The sequence below is a fragment of the Cricetulus griseus genome, chromosome 4 (assembly GCF_003668045.3).
Source record: "Cricetulus griseus strain 17A/GY chromosome 4, alternate assembly CriGri-PICRH-1.0, whole genome shotgun sequence".
In the NCBI taxonomy this organism is placed as follows: Eukaryota; Metazoa; Chordata; class Mammalia; order Rodentia; family Cricetidae; genus Cricetulus; species Cricetulus griseus.
The window spans coordinates 104,066,569-104,085,370 of NC_048597.1; the positions used below are offsets into that span (position 1 = coordinate 104,066,569).

Below are 18,802 nucleotides of genomic sequence, written 5' to 3' on the forward strand. Positions count from 1 at the left end.
CCAGGTTGGCCTGGAACTCAGAAATCCTTCTACCTCCTAAGTGCTGGGATTAAAGGCAAGTGCCACTGCACAGCCAGAAGTTGCTTTCTGCCAGGGTATTTTACCACAGCAACAGAAATATATATGGGACTTGCCAGTTGAGTTGAAAGCTTGTCACTCCTTGAACATGACCACATAGATGTTTTAGAGATGAGGTCCCAGAACCTGACTTATGTTTTCATCAACACCCAGTGGACTGTCTTTTCAAAGTCAAAGTCTCACATAGCCAAGGGTGGTCTTAAACTCCTCATCCTCCTCTCTCTGCCTCTCCAGTTTCAAGGATTACTGGGGTGCACCACCACACAAGGCTACAGGTTGTTTTTCATTTGTTCCATTTGCTCTTCCTGTTAGAATTCCACAGGTGGTCCACGTCTTTAATCCCAGCTGTTAGAAGGCAGAGGCAGGCCTCATCTCTGTGAGTTTGAGGCCAGCCTGGCCTACATAGTGAGTTCCAAGACACAGTGAGACCATCTCAAGGAGGGAAAATTCTATCCAGATAGGAAAAATACTGAGAGATGAGGCTCACTGTTACCTGCTTCTCCTGTGTGGGGGGGAGGGGCCTGGGGGGGGGCACAGTTCATCAAGCTGTTCAAGGCTGGACATACTCTGTATTACATACATCTGGAAGCTGATGCGTGGAACACTCCAAGCGGGAATCTCTAGGCTCCCTTCAACAGGGAGTTATGAAAAGGGTCAAAAGAAACTCACAGGAAGGCAAATTTATAACAGAAGGCAGGAAAAGCAGCTTCCATTTGTCTCCTTTTACACACTGGTGCTCTGTCATGGAGATGCAGTGAAGCACATGGCACCCTCAGACAGCCTTTGAACTCCTTATGACTGGGCTCACCTGCAACACTGACTGAACATCTGATACTTGTCTTCATCCAGCTCAGAGCAAAGCCTGGTACAGGGTCAGTTTTCACACAGCAAAAACTCCCAAGCCCTGGTAAATATCTCAGTACATCCAAGCACGACTTGCTTTCCATGCACCAGAGTATGTCACATTGTGAAAAATACTCTTCTTTTAATCACTGCCTCACTATGTAGCCCTGGTTGGCACAAAGTATGTGATCCTCCTGCCTCTGTCTCCCAAGTTCTAGGACTACAAGGAGTGAGCCACAGTGTCCTGCAAAAGGAGATCCTTGGAGCACCTACCTACCTGCTGTCATCGCGGTACACACTTCAAATTCCACAATGTGGGTCTCTGTTATCCTTGAGGTTTAAGCACACAATTCACAGCCAGCTATGCTAGTGGTATAGGAAATGCCCTTAGCAGATATCTCCAAGCCCTCCCTCATGAGCTTCAACAGTGACCCTAACACCACTGGGGAAACCAAGGCAAAGATTGTGAATTCGAAGCCAGTGTCACTATAATTAACAAGACTGTCCTCCTCAAAGACAAACTTAAGACCTCAAGGCTCCTATATCTTAATACAAACTGTTAATGAAAATAAGCTTTATTACATCAAGTAATAAATACAAAGATGCAACGGTTTCAGTTGTTTTCTTCCAGATGTTGTGATCGTCTCACAGTAAACACGGAACTGAGATCTACAGTCTCAGGATGGACATTTGCAGGGCGCTTGGTAGGTTGGGGAGATTGTTCTTTCTTCTGTATTTATAACTTGTGCATTTTTAAGATTGACTTCAAAGCACTCAATCATGCAAACACTTAAGCAGAGAAGCTCCGTGAAGCAGGGTCTACACTGTACACAGGCGGGCCAGCTACTAAGCAAACGTGCTGTGGTTTGCACTCAAGTCCTCAGAGGCAGGTGAGCTCATGGAAAGGAAGTCAACTGGGGTGATGCAAATAGCAAATATATCCAAAAGGAGATTAAAGGGGACACTGGTATCTGGGGGCAAACAATAGCTTGCTGTGAAGTGGCTTCACAAACATCTTTCAGATCAATGCTTGGAAAGAAAAAAAGAGCTGGATCGTTCCTAACTACTTAAAATGCACATCATCAATAACTGCAAAATGTCTTCCCAATCTTTTGAATGTAGGTTCAGAGCTTAATGACCATGGCAGGAAAACTACTGCCATTTTGAACAAAGCCTCTCATCTCCACAGGGTATCGAGATGGGCCTTCAGACTGGCCAGGGGCTAGGACCTGGCATTACGTTCCGTTTCAGCCAAGCACTCCCGAACCAGGCTTCGGGCATGAATGATGCCTGCAAGAGAAACAGAGACGGACATCAGTCCATTCACTGAGCAGGAAGAAAACCCACTGGTTAAACCCCAGTCACATGCTGGGCATTGGTGGCACACGCCTTTAATCCCAGCACTCGGGAGGCAGAGGCAGGCAGATCTCTTTGAGTTCCAGACCAGCCTGGTGGTCTACAAGGGTTAGTTCCAGGACATCCTCCTAAGCCACAAAGAAACCCTGTCTCAAAAAAAACAAAAACACACCGGGCATTGGTGGCGCACACCTTTAATCCCAGCACTCAGGAGGCAGAGGTAGGCAGATCTCTGTGAGTTTGAGGCCAGCCTGATCTCCAGAGCCAGTGCCAGGATAGGCTCCAAAGCTACACAGAGAAACCCCGTCTCGAAAAACAAAACAAAAACAAAAAAAAAAAAAAAAAAAAAAAAAAAAAAAAGAAACAAACAAAAACAAAAACACCCAGTCACAGTCCTCGTTTTGGAGGGGAATAGAGGGTCTACATCCAAACACCTGGACAGGACAGGCTGCTCAGGAGGCTGTGATGGGAGAAGATCTGAACCTAGGAGTTCAAAGGTCAGCAACATACAGTTTTCCCCCTCTTTAATAAATAAACACAATGCTATGCCCAGGATGGTTGCTCACACTGCAATCCTAGTACTCTCAAGAATCAAGACTGTTGAGTTTGAGGACAGCTTCAAATCTTTTCACACATGCTTGAATGAGTTCAGCAGTTGGCTAGGGTGACAGGAAGTCTTCCTTATTCTTGTAGGGCCAGTAGCTCCCTCAGGATGTACTGTGGCAATGGCCACTTAGGTACATCCATATATAATTCAGTTCACTGGCTTTGGGGGTGAATGTAAATTAACAACTCCCCAGGAATCTCTACATGGAGCCAGCTCTCCAGTTCCCAGAATTACCTCACTTCCTTCTGCCAGTGGCCATCTCCAGTCCTGTCTCCATTTGTGCCCAGTCTAGCTTCAGTCAAGTCACCTCCTTACAGAACTCAGGCCAAGTCTGGCTTTCAGCTACAGCCTGTCCCAGAGCTGGCCTGGCTATGGCTGAGAAGTGTGATTTCAGTGCGGCCTCCTGCCACAGATCAGGGGCCGTCTCAGGTGCAGGTCAGCTCCATCCCTCTCACATTCATCTGTAATGTTTTCTTTTATCAGCCTAGTCCCTCCTGGTCATGAATGAACCTGCAGTCCTGGCTCCTCTGGTAACTTCTAAAATAGAACTCCTCTCTCCTCAGCAGCTTTGTCATGAGGTAGCACGCTGGTCAGCATCCTTCACACCTCACACCTGAGTCCCTTGCTTTCTGTGACATCACCCTCTCTTTTTAATCACTGAAGAATCTCAAGGGTGATGTGGGCAGTATGACTTAATGAGTAATGAGCACAGTTTCAATTCTCTTTTCCCCAAGACAAGGTTTCTCTGTGGCTTTGGAGGCTGTCCTGGAACTTGCTCTATACACCAGGCTGGCCTCGAACTCCCAGAGATCTGCCTGCCTCTGCCTCCTGAGTGCGGGATTAAAGGCATGCGCCACCAACGCCCACCACAGTTTCAAATTTTTAAGACAAGAAAAAATTCTGGATACAAACTGTGATGGCTATACAATAATATGAACGAACTTCAATTGTTTAAATGTTAAATTGTATGTTACATATATTTTACCACAATTTTAAAAAGAAAAAAAAAAAAATCCAGTCAGGCAGTGGTGGCACATGCCTTTAATCCCAGCACTCAGGAGGCAGAGGCAGGTAGATCTCAGTGAGTACGAGGCCAGCTTGGTCTACAGAGTGAGTACTCAGGACAGCCACAACTACACAGAGAAATCCTGTCTTGAAGAAACAAAAACAAATACAAAAAAGGAACTCTCAAGCTGCTCCTACCCAGATCAGACGATATAGCCTCTGTAGCCACAACTGCCAAGGGGCTTACAGTGTGACCCCACAGGAGCACAGATGGGGAGACAGCTTCAGGAGCCTCTCTGGTAAGGTACAGGATTGAGGAATGGCCACTGCCAGGCTGCCCTTCTTAGAAACCCCATAAGCCCCCCACTCCAAACCCAACTGCCACATCTATAGTTGCCCCAGCAGCTACAACAGCACACACAGCTGCAGCATTAACCCATGGGTCAAGGGACCTTCCCTGGACACCTCTACTGCTTCCTCTAGGAAAACCTCTTAGTCTCTACTTCCTGGGCTCAAGTCATCTTCTTGCCTCAGCCTCCCAAGCAGCTGGGAGTACAGGTACCCCACCAGCATACTCAACTTCACAAAGTCCTTCAACAGTGATAGGCAACCTTGAGACCCCTAACCATGTCCCTAGCTTACCTCGTTTTAGTCTTTCCATGGCGCTCTTGCTCCCTGCATAAGTGGGTCTGATCTCTTTCCCCAACTCTTCAATGATGGCCAGCAGTTCTGCGTATTTACTCTGAGGCACCTGGCTATTTCCAGTTCCCTAGAACCAGAAAACAAGGGCTTAGATGGACTGACCCACCCCAGCAGCCATACATGGGTAAAGGGAAAGTGACCTAGCCTTGCGCTTCCAGGGCTGCCCCAGCTGGAGCATGTCCCATCCAGAAAACCATTTTACCATGCACACAGGAAAAAAGATCTGGCTATCAAAGTAACAAGTGACAGGGAACACCTCAATCCATAAGGCAGAAAGGGGTGCCTCCTCGGAATCAAGCATCCACATTGAGTGAGACGAGATCACCACTGGAGGATCTCAACAATCACTAAGGACCCAGAATGGGGCATCCTCCCCACAGACAGCTTTTGTCTCCAGACTATGGCCCAAGCAAGCACCCAGATCAGTGAGGGTCCTGGCTCGGGCCTCTCCTCTTCCTGCCGCAGATGGACCATGGTGGCCAGCTCTCTGTCCAGGGATTTGACCTGCTCCTCTCGCCTCTGCTGCCTCCACTCCCAAGCCTGGCCACCCAGCCTGCAGGCCAGGCCTTGGAGCTCCGCCTCCTGGCACATTCGCCTCCTGGCCTCCCGCTTCTCCCAGCGTCGACGCCGCATGGCCAGGGCATTGCGCTGCCGCTCCAAGCTTCGCCGTAGCCCATCCTCCCTCCTCCTCCGCTTTTTCAGCCTGTCCCGCTCCCGGGCCCGTGCCTCCTTCTCCTCTTGGGATAGGATAGGCTGTCGGGGCATGGCTGGAGGTTGTACACGGCCTCCTTAGCCAAGGAGAGACCTCCATGGCAACCCCGGAACACTGGCTGGAGTGTGGCCCACAGAAAGAATTTTTCTGTTGGCAACCACGGTTGCAAAAAAAAAAAAAAATGTTTTCATGCATAGCATGTCCCTTTCAGATTCTATCTGAAGATAAGAGTAGCAGCTAGTTGACTCCTGAGCATGACCCTGGGGTCACCACAATGGATTGATAAGAGATCTGGGCCTCCAAGAGGGTCATGGTCTCACAAAGGATAGAACCAGTTATAAACCAAGCAGATGACTTGGGACCACATTCACCACCAGCTCCAAATATGCTGTTCCCAACTCCTCTGTCACAGCATAGAGGTCCAATATCAGTTGAACCTTACTTGCCTAGGAAATAAAGCAACCCACAGAGACATGCATCTGGTGGCTTGAGCAGCTCAGTGACCACTGACCCTTTCCTTGTCCCCCACCCTGCATGTCCCCCTGAAACAGTCCAGCTGCCCTGCATTCTGATCCCTTAGCCCAGCCAGGGCTAAGGAAACACAGGAGAACATGGGGACTGCTCTGATCCACCTTTGTCCCCTCAATCCATCCTACCAGAAGCTGTCCTCACCCCCTTCAGTGTTCCGGCTGCTCCCAGGGCCCTCCCATCACTGAAACTACTATACCTGGGTGTAGCCTAGTGACGGTGGCCCATAGTCACTCAGCAGCTGGCGATATTGGGAGGATGTCGCCATGCTAGTAGAAGGCGAGTGGACACTTCCTGCAACAAAAAGGAGGGAGAAGTTAGAGAACCCCAGCCTCAGATAGCTGTACCAAAGGGCACTGAGTACTGCAATACTAAGTCCCCCCCCCACCCAGGCCCTCACCTGTGAACTTTGATTTATAGGACAGAGACCTCAGCTCAACCTCTAATGGTCATGACCCACAGACCTAGTACCTCACAAGACATAGCCTTCCCTAGTCCATGCACATGACTCCAAAGGAGAGACCACTATCAAAATTGAAGCTAACAGCTGTGTCCAGGCTAATCCTTGCTGCCAACTACCAAGGTTGGTCTAACCTGAGCTAGAATTTCTTAAACATGGCCACCTCTGTGTTCCTATGCACCCATCTCTGCTGGACAAATACAGCAAGGAAGACCCGAAAAGGCCTCAAAGCACAGAGCCCCAGAGAGTGATAGGTGCCGTGCAAGCACACACAGAAGGGTCTGAAGAGTGGCCTTTGTGCCTCAGACAAGCCCCTCAACCCTTCTGGGCTTCTCATCCCCTCTCCAAAGAAAGATCTTCCGGCTGTCGATGCAAAACACACACACACACTCCACACTCCAAAAAGAGGGGCATAAGACCCCCGTATGGAATCTAGCACTTGAGAACACTATCCAGGTGCAGCAGTCAGAACAAAGCAGGGCCCAGAGCCCGGCACAGAATGTCCTCCCCTGGATGTGGAATGAGGAGGCCCCTGGCTGGAGCATGCAGACCCATAATGGCAACCAAGTGGCCATTAGGCGGGTAAAGGATGTCCTTCGAATTACAAACAACAGTAACCATGGAGAATTTACCTAGTTCTCCTCAGCAGCTGCCTGACCACCGCCCCCAGAGCCAAATTGTCGCTCACGCACACAGCGGGCTTTGCAGACTTGGCCCCAGGGACGGACAGCTGGTGCCAGGCTGGCCAAGTCACCAGCTGCTCACTTGGTGTGGGCGAGGGGAGGGGCAGGAGGAAGTTCAGGAGCTGGGTTTGCTGGAGCTGGGAGGAGCAGTGAATCCCAGGGCCTGGCTGCAGGGTGAGCCACACTGAATGGGAAGCAGCTAAGCAGCAAGCTGGCAACGCCAACACCTATCTCCATCCACAAGCAGGAACAGCACTGGAAGAGTTTTCCTAGGTATAGAGTGTATACCCACCTTCAGGCACCAAGTATGTATGTGGTCCCTGACCAAAGCACACTAGGGACTTGAGCAACCCCTAGCTTCTTCACCACCATGGTCAAATTCTATTTCCCCAGTCTTCAGAGATGGCTGCTTTACAGGAGTGGAGGTGAGTTCCAATCCTGCCCACTACAGGTTGTCGAGCCCTTTCTAGGCTCAGATAGACCCCGAGCGCTCGAGTGTGAGTGTGTCTGTGTCTGTGTGTGTGTGTGTGTGTGTGTGTGTGTGTGTGTGTGTGTGATGATAGAGCATTTGAGGCCTTTAGAGGATTCCAGCACCACATACAAGGTCATCCTTGAAGCACCAGGGGCACCTCGTGTGCTTCCCACGCTTTTTGCTATTTCTCACCTCCCTGACACATCTTCTCTCCTGGACTTGGGGGTCTGTCCCAGCAGTGCCACTCCACTCCTGGCTGTGGGAGCTCTGTCAAGGCCCTTGTGGGCCTCTGTTTCTCCATCTTTGAGAAACTTCCCAATAGTTGAGTTATCCCACATTTTAATGACTTTGGGGATGGGATTAGGGGGCTGGGGGTGTAGAGGAGGAATGAGAAACACCACAACATGGGTGGAGGATCTCAGAGCTTGCTTTCCCACCACCCTGGAGGAGTGGAGATGTGCCTGACTGATTATGTCAAAGCCAGGCCCATATTCAGTGTTGGGGAAGATATCAGCCCGCCCCCCCTCCGCACCCCTGAAGTCGTGGTGGAAGGGTCTTCCGCACCACTCAAGCCCTCTCCTTCCCTAAGATATTGGCACCTGGGCTGAGGGAGGCCAGGGAGGCAGCTCCACGTCAGCACAGCCGGTGTGGAGCATCTCAGACAATGAGCGCAGTGTGCAGAGAGCCGGGAGGGCTTGGCAGAGGCCAGGAAGCTCCTGGGGCCAGGCGCAGCTCCCCGCCCCCACGCCAGACAAAGAGCGGCCTGGGCCTGGGGAGCTGGCGGCCTTCCCGCCACTTGGGGCGCCTGGGGGGGGCTCTCGGGCGGGGGAGGCGGGGGCTTTGTCTAACTCCGCCACTGCCACCGCCGGCCAGGCCGCAGCTTGGCAACTCAGTGAGCAGGAGGCAGGGCTGGAGGGCGTGAGGGATGATGACAGGGAAGGCGGAGGAGCCACTGTGAGAGTCCATCTTGGATGCAGATGGCAGGGGAGAGCAGGGCTTTCTGCAAAGTAATACTGGCAAGCGGGCGGGCGGGCCCCACCAAAATGCCGGACACCTTAAGACCCCGCTCCGCCTCTGGCATTCGTCATTAGAAAAAGAACTTGAGCTGAATACAGGTGCTAGCAAGCCCAGAACAGGGCTTCAGAGTCCCAGGGGCTGCCTGCCACTGTGACCCACAACCCCAAAAGGTCCCAATTTTTGACCCTGGGGCAACTACCCCAGATCAAGCCTGTCTCTGGCTTCCCACAGCCTGACAACGCAACCCACTAACCTTCCATCCCAGGCACTGACCAAGAAGGCTGGGAGACAAAAATCCTACCTGCCAACAAAGCCTGTCACCCAAAGGGGGTGGCACCATCTGGGGTGATACAGTGGCTGCATGCTTTGGGGGGCTCTGTGCCCACGTGTTTCAACTCTCCCAAGCTGGCACCGTAAATCCCAAAGAGCAGCCAGTGTCCAAGAAGTTTAAAAACACATGTCCAGGGCTTTTCGAGGTCCTCTAGAGGATTTTTGGAGTTCTAGAATCAACATTTCAACACAAGACCACCCCCAAGTTGTAAGTGCCGACATGGGTAGTATGTTTGACACAGCGACCATAACCAACTCGGACCCCAACTCCCACAGAAGGCCTTAGCTCTCCTGGCACCCCGTTATCTCGCGTCTGTTTCAGGGGGTGGTCTGTTCACAGCCAAATGTCTAGGGGGTTACTAGAGGGGACACAAGACCGGTGACCTATGAGCGCCACGGTTTCACACCCCTCGCCCCGGTTCCCTCGGGGTTCGGGACTAGCCCCTGCACAGCCGAAAGCTGTCTAGGAACTTTGCAGGAGTTTCCCGGAGGCGCCAGCCCCAGCGGGGAAGGGAGACCGGGTCCCCCGGGCTTCTGCAGAGCGGCCCTTGGGGCGCGTACCCACGTGGGGACTCCGAGATGGAGACCCGCGGGACCCAGCACGCCGCCCGCAGTGCCCACGAGGCCCGGACACTCCAACTTCTTTCCAGGGACCTCCCGAGGGCGTGGGGGATGGGGAGCCAGGAGCCGCTCCCACCCCCAGGCTGCGGTCCCCTGCCCACCCGCCGCCCGCGACCCGGGCCAGGCTCCCTCCTGGGGCCCGCGGCCACGCGGCCCGGCCCTGGCCTGTCCCGCTCCACCGACCCTCGGCGCCCCGCGCCTCGCTCCCCGCGCAGCCGGCCGCTCCCGCCTCCCGCCGGCAGGGGCCCCTCGCCGAGCCGCCCAAAAATCCTAAGGAAAGAAAAAAAAAGGGGGGGCTGAGGAAAAAAGCCTTCTTCGCCCCGCCGGCCGGCCGCCCGAGTTCCTTGCTTCCCCCGCCATCCGTGGCCGCTCGCACCCGGGCCCGAGCGCGCAGCCCCGCCGAGCTCCGGCGCACCGCGAAACTTTGCGGCACGGGCGGCGGGAATCATGGGCGGCGCGGCGGCTGAGGCGGCGCGCCGCGCTGCCCCGGCCCGCGGACATCCCCAACCACCACCGCCACCCGCGGGCAGCTCGCCGGCCTTCAGGCGCCGCGCGACTCGGGGAGCCCCGGGCCGAGGCCGGCAGCGCGAGCCCCCAACTTGGCGGCACTTTGCGCGCGCGCGCGGCCGCGCCCACTCACCGGCGTTGAGGGCGGCGGCGGGGCATTGTGCGCGGGTCAAGTTCGGCTTGTACGACATCCCCGCGGGCGGCCGGGCGCGCCCGGGCAGAGCCGGGCCAGGCGCGAGCGCGGCGGCGGCGGCGACGGCGAGGCCGAGGCCCGGGCCGGGCGGCCCCACGTCCCCGCGCCCGTCCGAGCGCCCACCGGGCGCCCGCGCACTTTTTGTTGTCGCCGGCTCGGGCCGCGCCGGCAAATATGGCCGTCCCTCACCCTGCCGCCGCCGCAGTATATCACCCATACATCGGGCGCGCGGCGCAGGGGCGGCCGCAAACTTTGAGCCCAGCCGGTGCTGGGCCCGGCCCCGAACCGGGAGGGGGCGGCGGGCGTCGAGGGGGCGGCCTCCCCGCGGCCGCGCCCCGCGCAGCGCGCCGCCCGCAACTTGCCAAAGTTTGGGGGGCTGCGGTCCCCGCGGCGCCCCCGCGGCGCCCCAGCCTCCCGCGCGCCGCTCATTGGCCCGCTCCTTCCTCTTTCTTAAACAGCCAGGCTGGATGGAAGAAGTACTTTTTTTTCCTGTGTCTCTTGACTGTGGGGGCAGGGATGGAAAATTACCTGGAGAAAATGGTGGCGATTGGGTTTTCGGGTTTTTTTTTTTTTTGGTGGTTTGTCTTATTTTTTTTATTTATTTATTTTTACTTGGACGTAGATCATTCCAGATGTCCATGTCTGGCTCTGTCCCAGAATTAGAATAACCCGTTCTTGACATTTATTTCGAAAAAAAAAAAAATGTCATGTCTCTGCCTGGATTAAGTGGGCTTTTTTTTTTTTTTTTTAACCCTTTGGGAACCCAAGATTCCTTTGAGACTGACAAAAGCTGGATGAAGAGACGCCTCCTCCTCCAGCAAATTCGCCCTCGCAGCATCCACAGCATTTGGCACAGGAACTCTTTGGGATTTTTCAAGGGAGCACCTACTGTGTGTCAGACACGGCTCTAGACGCTAAGGATTCAAGAATGAACTTGGCAAAGTTTCGACTCCCCGGAGTTTACACTCCATGTTTTAGACACCCCCCCTTCCCCACCCCACCCCATACACACTCCCACCCATCCTAGGAACTGACTGAAACGTCATCACCAAACGTATTTGGGATTTGATGAATAACCTTCCGAAGGTACTATATTTTGGAGTTCTGCCTGAATAGTAATGCTCATCAAATTACATAAAACGCCCACCCTTTTCTGTTGTTTTTAATCGCCATGGTTTGCAGGTTGGTTGGGCTTTTTTGATGTTTGTTTGTTTGTTTTTAATTAGTCATATTTAGACATGATCTGTGAATCTGTTGACAACGGCGTCAGCTTCTCTGCTAGACAAAAAAAAGGCACCACCACCGGGGTCTTACTCTCCCTTTCCCTTTGGGACTAAAGGTGCAGGGGAGGGGACCGCCTCTTCCCCTCCCACCCCCGCTCCACCAACACCCCTGCTAGCATCCTTAGAATTGCTCTGTCAAAGGCTTCTTGGTGACATTTTATCTTATAAAGAAATGAATGCAACCCATTCTACAATGGCTGATATAAGACGATATATATATATATATTATAAAATAATATATATAAAATATATATATTTTAAACGTTTTAGTAGTCAATTTTTGAAAGCAGAACATGGCATAAAATTAATTCCAATAATGTATTTAAACGACCGGATCCACAACAGGACAATTTCAATTCATAATGAATGAATACACAGAAATTCATCAGTAAGATTCTTGACTTTTTTTTTTTTTTTTTAAACAGGATCTCACAATGTATCCCTAGCTAGCTTAATATGTAAACTATGCTGGCCTGGAACTCACAAAGATCCACCTGCTTCTACCTTCCAGGGGGGCAGGGATTAAAGGCTTGAGCCACAATGCCTGGCCTGGTTTGTTGTTGTTATGTTTCCCTGGCTAGCCTTAAATTTCTGGGCTCTGGTCGTCCTCCTATTTCAAACTCCCAAGTAGTAGAAACAGCAAGCATGTACCAAAATACCAAATATCATTTGCCTGGCTTTTTTTTTCCTTATGTTTGCCTGGAACTTGGAGCAATCCCCCTGCCTCAGTCATTCTGCTCAGATTCATAGTCTCATGTTCTTTAATTCAAATACACAAAAAGGGGGTTTTTGTTTGTTTTATTTTGCTTTTTGTTTTGTTTTGTTTTGTTTTTTGAGACAGGGTTTCTCTGTGCCTTTGGAGGCTGTCCTGGCACTCGCTCTAGAGACCAGGCTGGTCTCAAACTCACAGAAATCTGCCTGCCTCTGCCTCAAGAGTGCTGGGATTAAAGGCATGTGCCACTACCGCCCAGCCAAAAAGAAGTTTTTAAAATATTTTTTCTTTGGTAGTGTTGGGATTGAACCCAGAGCTTCACACATGTAGGAGGAACACTAAACTACACCATCCTGACTTTGCTGTTTATTTTTAAATGTTATTTATTTTATGTACATTGGTGTCTTGTCTACGTGTATGTCTGTGTGAGGGTGTTGGATTCCATGAAACTGGAGTTACAGACAGTTAGTTGTGAGCTGTCATGTAGGTGCTGGAATTGAACCCAGGTCCTCTGAAAGAGTAGCCAGTGCTCTTAACTGCTGAGCCATCTCTTCGGTCCCTGTTTCTTTATTTTTAATTTTGAGACACAGTATCCCAGGATGTTCTCAAGCTCAGTTGTATAACTGAAAATGACCTTGAACCTTGGGATTCTCCTGTATTCATCTCTGAAATGTTAAGATTATAACGACATGGTCCTGGAAATGGGACCCACGGCATAGACAAGCACTCCCCTGAGTCACATCCTTAGACCCCAAGATTTTCTTGAGTGTATGTGTAATGTATATGTATGCAAGAACATGCATTCCTGTGCCTGTGCCTGTGCCTGTGCCTACAGAGACCCACAGAGGACAGTGGGAGTGTTGCTTTATCCCTGTACACCTGATTCCTTTAACTGAGTCCCTCATTGAGCTAGACTTTGCAATAGGCTGGCTAGTCATCTAGCCTCTAGGATCCACTTGTTTCTGTTCCCCAGAGCTAGAGATCCAAGAACATGAAGCTTTTACCTGGCGGTGAAATCCAACTCAGGCCTTTAAATTGCATGGTGAACTCTTACCCACAGAGCCCTCTCCTTAAATTGCTTAGGGCTGGTTTTTGTTGTTGTTTTGTTTGTTTGTTTTGAGACAGGATTTTTGTGTACCTCTGAATATCCTGGAACTGGCACCACCAACGCCCAGCCCTGTACCAAGTTTTCAGTTTTTATGAAGTTCAATTATTTTTCCTTTAATAACTTGTACTTCTGGAATATCTAGCCAAGATCTCAAGGAGCTCCACCCTGTGTTTTTTTTTAAAGTCCTAAAAGACTGTTATCTTACATCTATTTCATTCATCTATGTATCTAAATTTAACTTGTTTGTTTGTTTGTTTGTTTTTTTCAACACAGGGTTTCTCTGTGTAAACAGACTTAGATGTCCTGAAACTAACTCTGTAGACCAGGCTGGTCTCTGACTCACAGAGATCCACCTGCCTCTGCCTCCTGAGTGTTGAGATTAAAGGTGTGTGCCACCACCACCCGGCAAGTTTAACTATTTTTGATGTATGGTATAAGGCAATTTTGAATTTATGTACTCCAGTTACTGGCCCCAGTAGCATTTGTAAAAAAAAGAATATTCTTTTCCCCACATGAGGTTTTGTTCCTGGACTCTAAATTCTATCTGGTTCATTGTTCTATGTGTTTATTCCTCTGCTAGCATCACACTCTTCCAGGTTCTGTAACTATATGGTAATACAAGTGTTGAGTCTGGGCCTGGAGAGATGATTTATAGGAGAGGATCTGAGTTTAGTTCCCAGCATCTACATCACCTAGCTGACAGCTCTCGTGTAAGATCCAGGAGTTCTAACTCCCTCTTCTAGCCTCCAAAGGCACTTGTATGCTCATAGTGCACACACAGATACTCAGGCACATACACATCACAGAAATAAACATTTTAGGGTTTTATTTTTAATTTTATGTGCATTGGTGGTTTGCCTGCAAGTATGTCAGTGTGAGAGTGTCAGATGCCCTGTAACTGGAGTCACAGACAGTTGTGAGCTGTCATGCAGATGCTGAGAATTGAACCCAGATCTTCTGGAAAAACAGCCAGTGCTCCCAAACACTGAACCATCTCTCCAGCCCCATTTATTAGTTGTTGTGAGACGGGGGTCTCACTATGTAGCCCTGGCTGGCCTCAAACTCACAGAGATCTGCCTGCCTCTGCCTCCTGAACTCCAGAAGGCTGGGATTAAAGGTGTGTGCCACTACTGTCCGGCTTCTTTTCCTTTTTGAGGAAGGGTTTCTCTCTCACTCATACATATGTGTGTGTGTGTGTGTGTGTGTGGTGTATATATATATATATATATATATATATATATATATATATATATATGAGATCTCCCAAGCTCTCCTTGAATTTATATCACTCCTCCTGCTTCTCCTTCCTAAATGTTGAGATTACAGCACTCAGCTCAGCTATTTCAGTTTATTTTGAGGCATGATTTTCATTTTAGCACAAGTTGGCTTGGAATTATATATATAGCCCCGGATGGTTTCAAACTCACAACCCTCCTGCCTCAGCCTCCTGAGTGCTGGATTATAGATATGAGCCACATCTGGCAAAGATGCCTTTTCATTTATCTCCAACTGAATTCCTTTCATCTTAAAGAGTTTTGTCTTTACATCTAAAGGTTTAAGTATTTTTAACTATTTATCTTTGTGTATGTTTGTGTGTTGTATATGTATATGAATGTGTGTACATAGGAGCAGATATCATGCAAGCCAGGAGGGTTGGATACCCTTGAAGCTGGAGTGACAGGCAGTTGTGAGCTGTCTGACATGGGTGCTGGGAACCAAACTCCAGTCCTCCGCAAGAGCAGAAGGTGCTTTTAACCACTGAGTCAGCTCCCCAGCCACTATTGTTCTGTTTTGTTTTGTTGTTAATTGTTGTTGTTGAGACAACGTCTCATTGTGTTTCCCAGGGCGGCCTCAAATTCCTGACCTCAAGCCTCTTCTGAGCAGTGGGCTGGACACCACAGAACCACACCCACTTAGTATTTCCCTTCTGATATTATAAGTGGAATCATCTTTTCTTTATAAGAGTTATTTTTGCACTGGAGATAGCTTAGTGGTTAAGAGCACTGGCTGCTCTTGTAAAAAAACAAGATGTGATTCCCAGCACCCACATGGTGGCTCACAACCATCTTTAAATCCAGTTCCTGGAAATCTAATGCCCTCTTCTGGTCTCCATTGGTGCTGCACATAGGTGGCAACTTTATATACATGCAGACAAACGCCTGCACATATAAACCAAAGTAAAACTAATTTTAAAAAAAGGTTTAGGGGGTGGACTGGCGTTTTGCCCTGGTGGGTGGGAGGGACTTCGAGAGCCCATCCCACTTGAAGGGATTCGCTCTGTCTCTGAACACATGGGGAGGGGCCTAGGCCCAGCACAGGAAGATTTGGTGGACTTGGTGGAACCCTGGTTGGGGGCCCTACCCTGCCTGGGGAGTGGCGGGTGGATGGGGTGGGGGGTAGGTTGGAGGTGGGGGAGAAGGAATGGGGGTGGGGAGGGAGAGGGAGAGGGAAAGTATATGTGAAAATATTAATAATTTAATAAAAAAAGAAAAAAAAAAAAGGTTTAGGGAGCCAGGCGTTGGTGGCGCACGCCTTTAAACCCAGCACTCGGGAGGCAGAGGCAGGCAGATTTCTGTAAGTTCGAGGCCAGCCTGGTCTCCAGAGCGAGTGCCAGGATAGGCTCCAAAGCTACACAGAGAAACCCTGTTTGGGAAAAAAAAAAAAAAGAACATGTGCTGTGAGAATAGTTTTTACTTTTGGGGGAGGGGAGTTTTTCAAGACAGGGTTTCTCTGTAGCTTTGGAGCCTGTCCTAGAACTTGCTCTGTAGACCAGGCTGACCTTGAACTCAGCCATCCGCCTGCCTCTGCCTCCTGAGTACTATTAAGGTGTGAGCCACTACCTGCTCACTTCTTTTTCTTTGAGAATGTCCATCTGTGTGCCACAGTGTATGTGTGGATTCTTACCTTCCATCTATTTCAAAAAACTATTTTTAATTATGAGTGTGTATTTCTTTGGGGGTAGGGAGAGTATGTACACACAGATGCAGTTACCCCTAGAGGCCAGAAGAGGCATCAGATCACCTGTGAGCCCCTTAGGTGCTAGAAACAAAACTCACCTCCTCTTGAAGAGCTGCAGGTGATCTTAACCACAAGCTATTTTCACAGCCCCTCCATGTTTTTTGTTTTTATTTATTGAGGGGAGTGTGTGGATGGGTACCACAGTACTCATGTTGGAGGTCAGAGGACTGTTACAAGCTTTCTCAAATGTAGTTGGACTTTACTTTGTGGGACTGCCAGCACCCAAACATTTCATGGAGACTTATGAAAACTTGGTCATCAGCTTGGGCTTGCCCCACAAACTCTTATAACTTAAATTAACCTGTTTTAGTAATCTATGTTCTGCCGAATGGCTCAGTTACTTCTCTGCACTGTATGTCTGACCTCTTCAGTATCTCTCTGGAGTCGCCTATGCCTAGATTCCCTCTCTTCCTTTCTCTTTCCAGAAATCCCACCTTTCCACTCCTGCTTACCCATTGGTGTTCAGCTTTTTATTATGTCAATCACAGTAATGCATCTTATACAGTGCACAAATACTCTGTAATGAAGGAAAACTTGTAGGAGTTGGTTCTCTTCTTCTATGTAGATCCCAGGCATTAAACTCAGGTCCTAAACTTGGCTCCAAATGCCCTCACACTGCTGTGCCACCTCATCTTACTGTTCGGCCTTCTACCTGGTAATGGTGTCTCCTGTTGCCTCTGTGGTGTTGCATACTTAAGGCTACCTGGTACATGAGCTTCAGGTCAATTCTCCCATCTGTGCCTCCCAGTCCTCCCAGGAGGACTAGGACTACAAAACAGAGCCACCACAGATTTTTATCTAGGTTCTGCCTACAAGACTCAAATTGTCAGCCTGCATGGCAAATGCCTTTACCAGTGAAGCCGTTTTATTGACTCTTAGTTCTTTGGGGAAATATTATTATCATTAGCTCTTAAAGTAGGCTTCTCTGTGGATATTCATACATGCGGGGCTCATCAGACACATAATATTCCAGAAACAGCCTCCGAGTATGGTTGAGAATACCTCTTTGGGGGACACTAGTTCCCTCCATTTTCTTAAAAATGATTTGCGCCTGTCTACCTGCATGTGGGTCTGTGCATGGAGTGAATGCAGCTGGTCAGAGACCAGAACCTCTGGCACTGGAGTCACAGGTGGTTGTGTGTGACCTGCTGTGGATGCAGGACGACCAAGCAGTCTCTCCAGCCCTTTTTCTCCCTTTTCCTTGTTACAAGGGCTTTCCACATCACACACTGGTTCTGCATCATTAGGGCTGTCCTAACATCACTACAGCCTTGGTAAGTAGTATTTCCTCACAGCTTTAGAAGCCAGCACTCTGTTCTCGGGGTTGGCAGACCAGGCCTTTTATGAGGCTTCTGGGAAGCAGCTCTGCCTCCTTCAACTTCTGGTTGCTCCAGATGTTCTTGGTTTGTGAACATGCTACTCTGATCTCAACTTCAGCCTTTTGGTTGGTTTTGTTTTTCGAGAGACAGGGTTTCTCTGTGTAGCTTTGTGGACCAGGCTGACCTCGAACTGACAAGAGATCTACCTGCCTCTGCCTCCTGAGTGCTGGGGTTAAAGGCGTGCCCCACCATCGCCCGCCTCAAAATAGCTCTTAAGAGCTCACGCTGCTGCTTTGACTCTGGGGCACATCTTACCTTTTTTTTTTTTTTTCCCTTAAAGATTTTATTTATTATGTATACAGTCTTCTGCCTGTAGGCCAGCAGAGGGCACCAGATATGATTCAAGGTGGTTTTGAGTTACCATGTGGTTGCTGGGAATTGAACTCAGGACCTCTGGAAGAACAGTCAGTGCTCTTAACCGCTCTCCAGCCCCACATCTTACCTCTTACCAATCCATATCCAATTGGTATGCTCTTCCCTGGGGAACCTGAGAACCATTCCCCACTCCATGTCCTGGAACACCCCTGGAGTTCTTCCTATAGGGTTGAGACATCATGAGTTTCCCCTCTTGTAGAATCTTTTCTTTTTCTTTTTTTTTTTTTTTTTGTTTTTCGAGACAGGGTTTCTCTGTGGCTTTGGAGGCTATCCTGGAACTAGCTCTTGTAGACCAGCCTGGTCTCGAACTCACAGAGATCTGCCTGCCTCTGCCTCCCGAGTGTTGGGATTAAAGGTGTGCGCCACCAACGCCCGGCTTTGATCTTCCCCTCTACAAGACAGATTTCTAAGGATTCTCTGGACTCACTGCACCAAATCAGACATATTTGCCTCTTTTTTTCCTCAGTGAAAACTTGAGCCTTGAAGCTGGAGAGATGGCTTGGTGACTCTGTACCTCCTGCTCTTCCAGAGGACCTGGGTTTACTTCCCAGCACCCAGCTCACAAAGCTTGCAATCTGTAGTTTCAGCTCCAGGCGACTGGAGCGGACCTCAGTGGGCACTGCATTTGCATGAACATAGACACCCACATATATACATAATGAAAGATAAAAATTAAGTATCTTCCGGGCATTGGTGGCAAATGCCTTTAATCCCAGCACTTGGGAGGCAGAGGCAGGCGGATCTGTGAGTTCGAGGCCAGCCTGGTCTACAAGAGATAGTTCCAGGACGGCCTCCAAAGCCACAGGGAAACCC

At 49.9% G+C, this 18,802-nt stretch overlaps 1 protein-coding gene across 1 annotated transcript; it reads right to left on the reverse strand.

The window, feature by feature from the left end:
- Positions 1–1,463: 1,463 nt before the first annotated feature.
- Cdk2ap1 (cyclin dependent kinase 2 associated protein 1) lies at positions 1,464–10,425 on the reverse strand. The gene is made up of 4 exons (XM_027413946.2): positions 10,055–10,425; positions 6,031–6,125; positions 4,532–4,658; positions 1,464–2,211 (listed from the first exon to the last, which is right to left on the reverse strand). Exons 1-4 carry the CDS (start codon positions 10,329–10,331, stop codon positions 2,144–2,146), a joined length of 567 nt encoding a protein of 188 aa, XP_027269747.2. The 5' UTR covers positions 10,332–10,425; the 3' UTR covers positions 1,464–2,143.
- Positions 10,426–18,802: the final 8,377 nt, after the last annotated feature.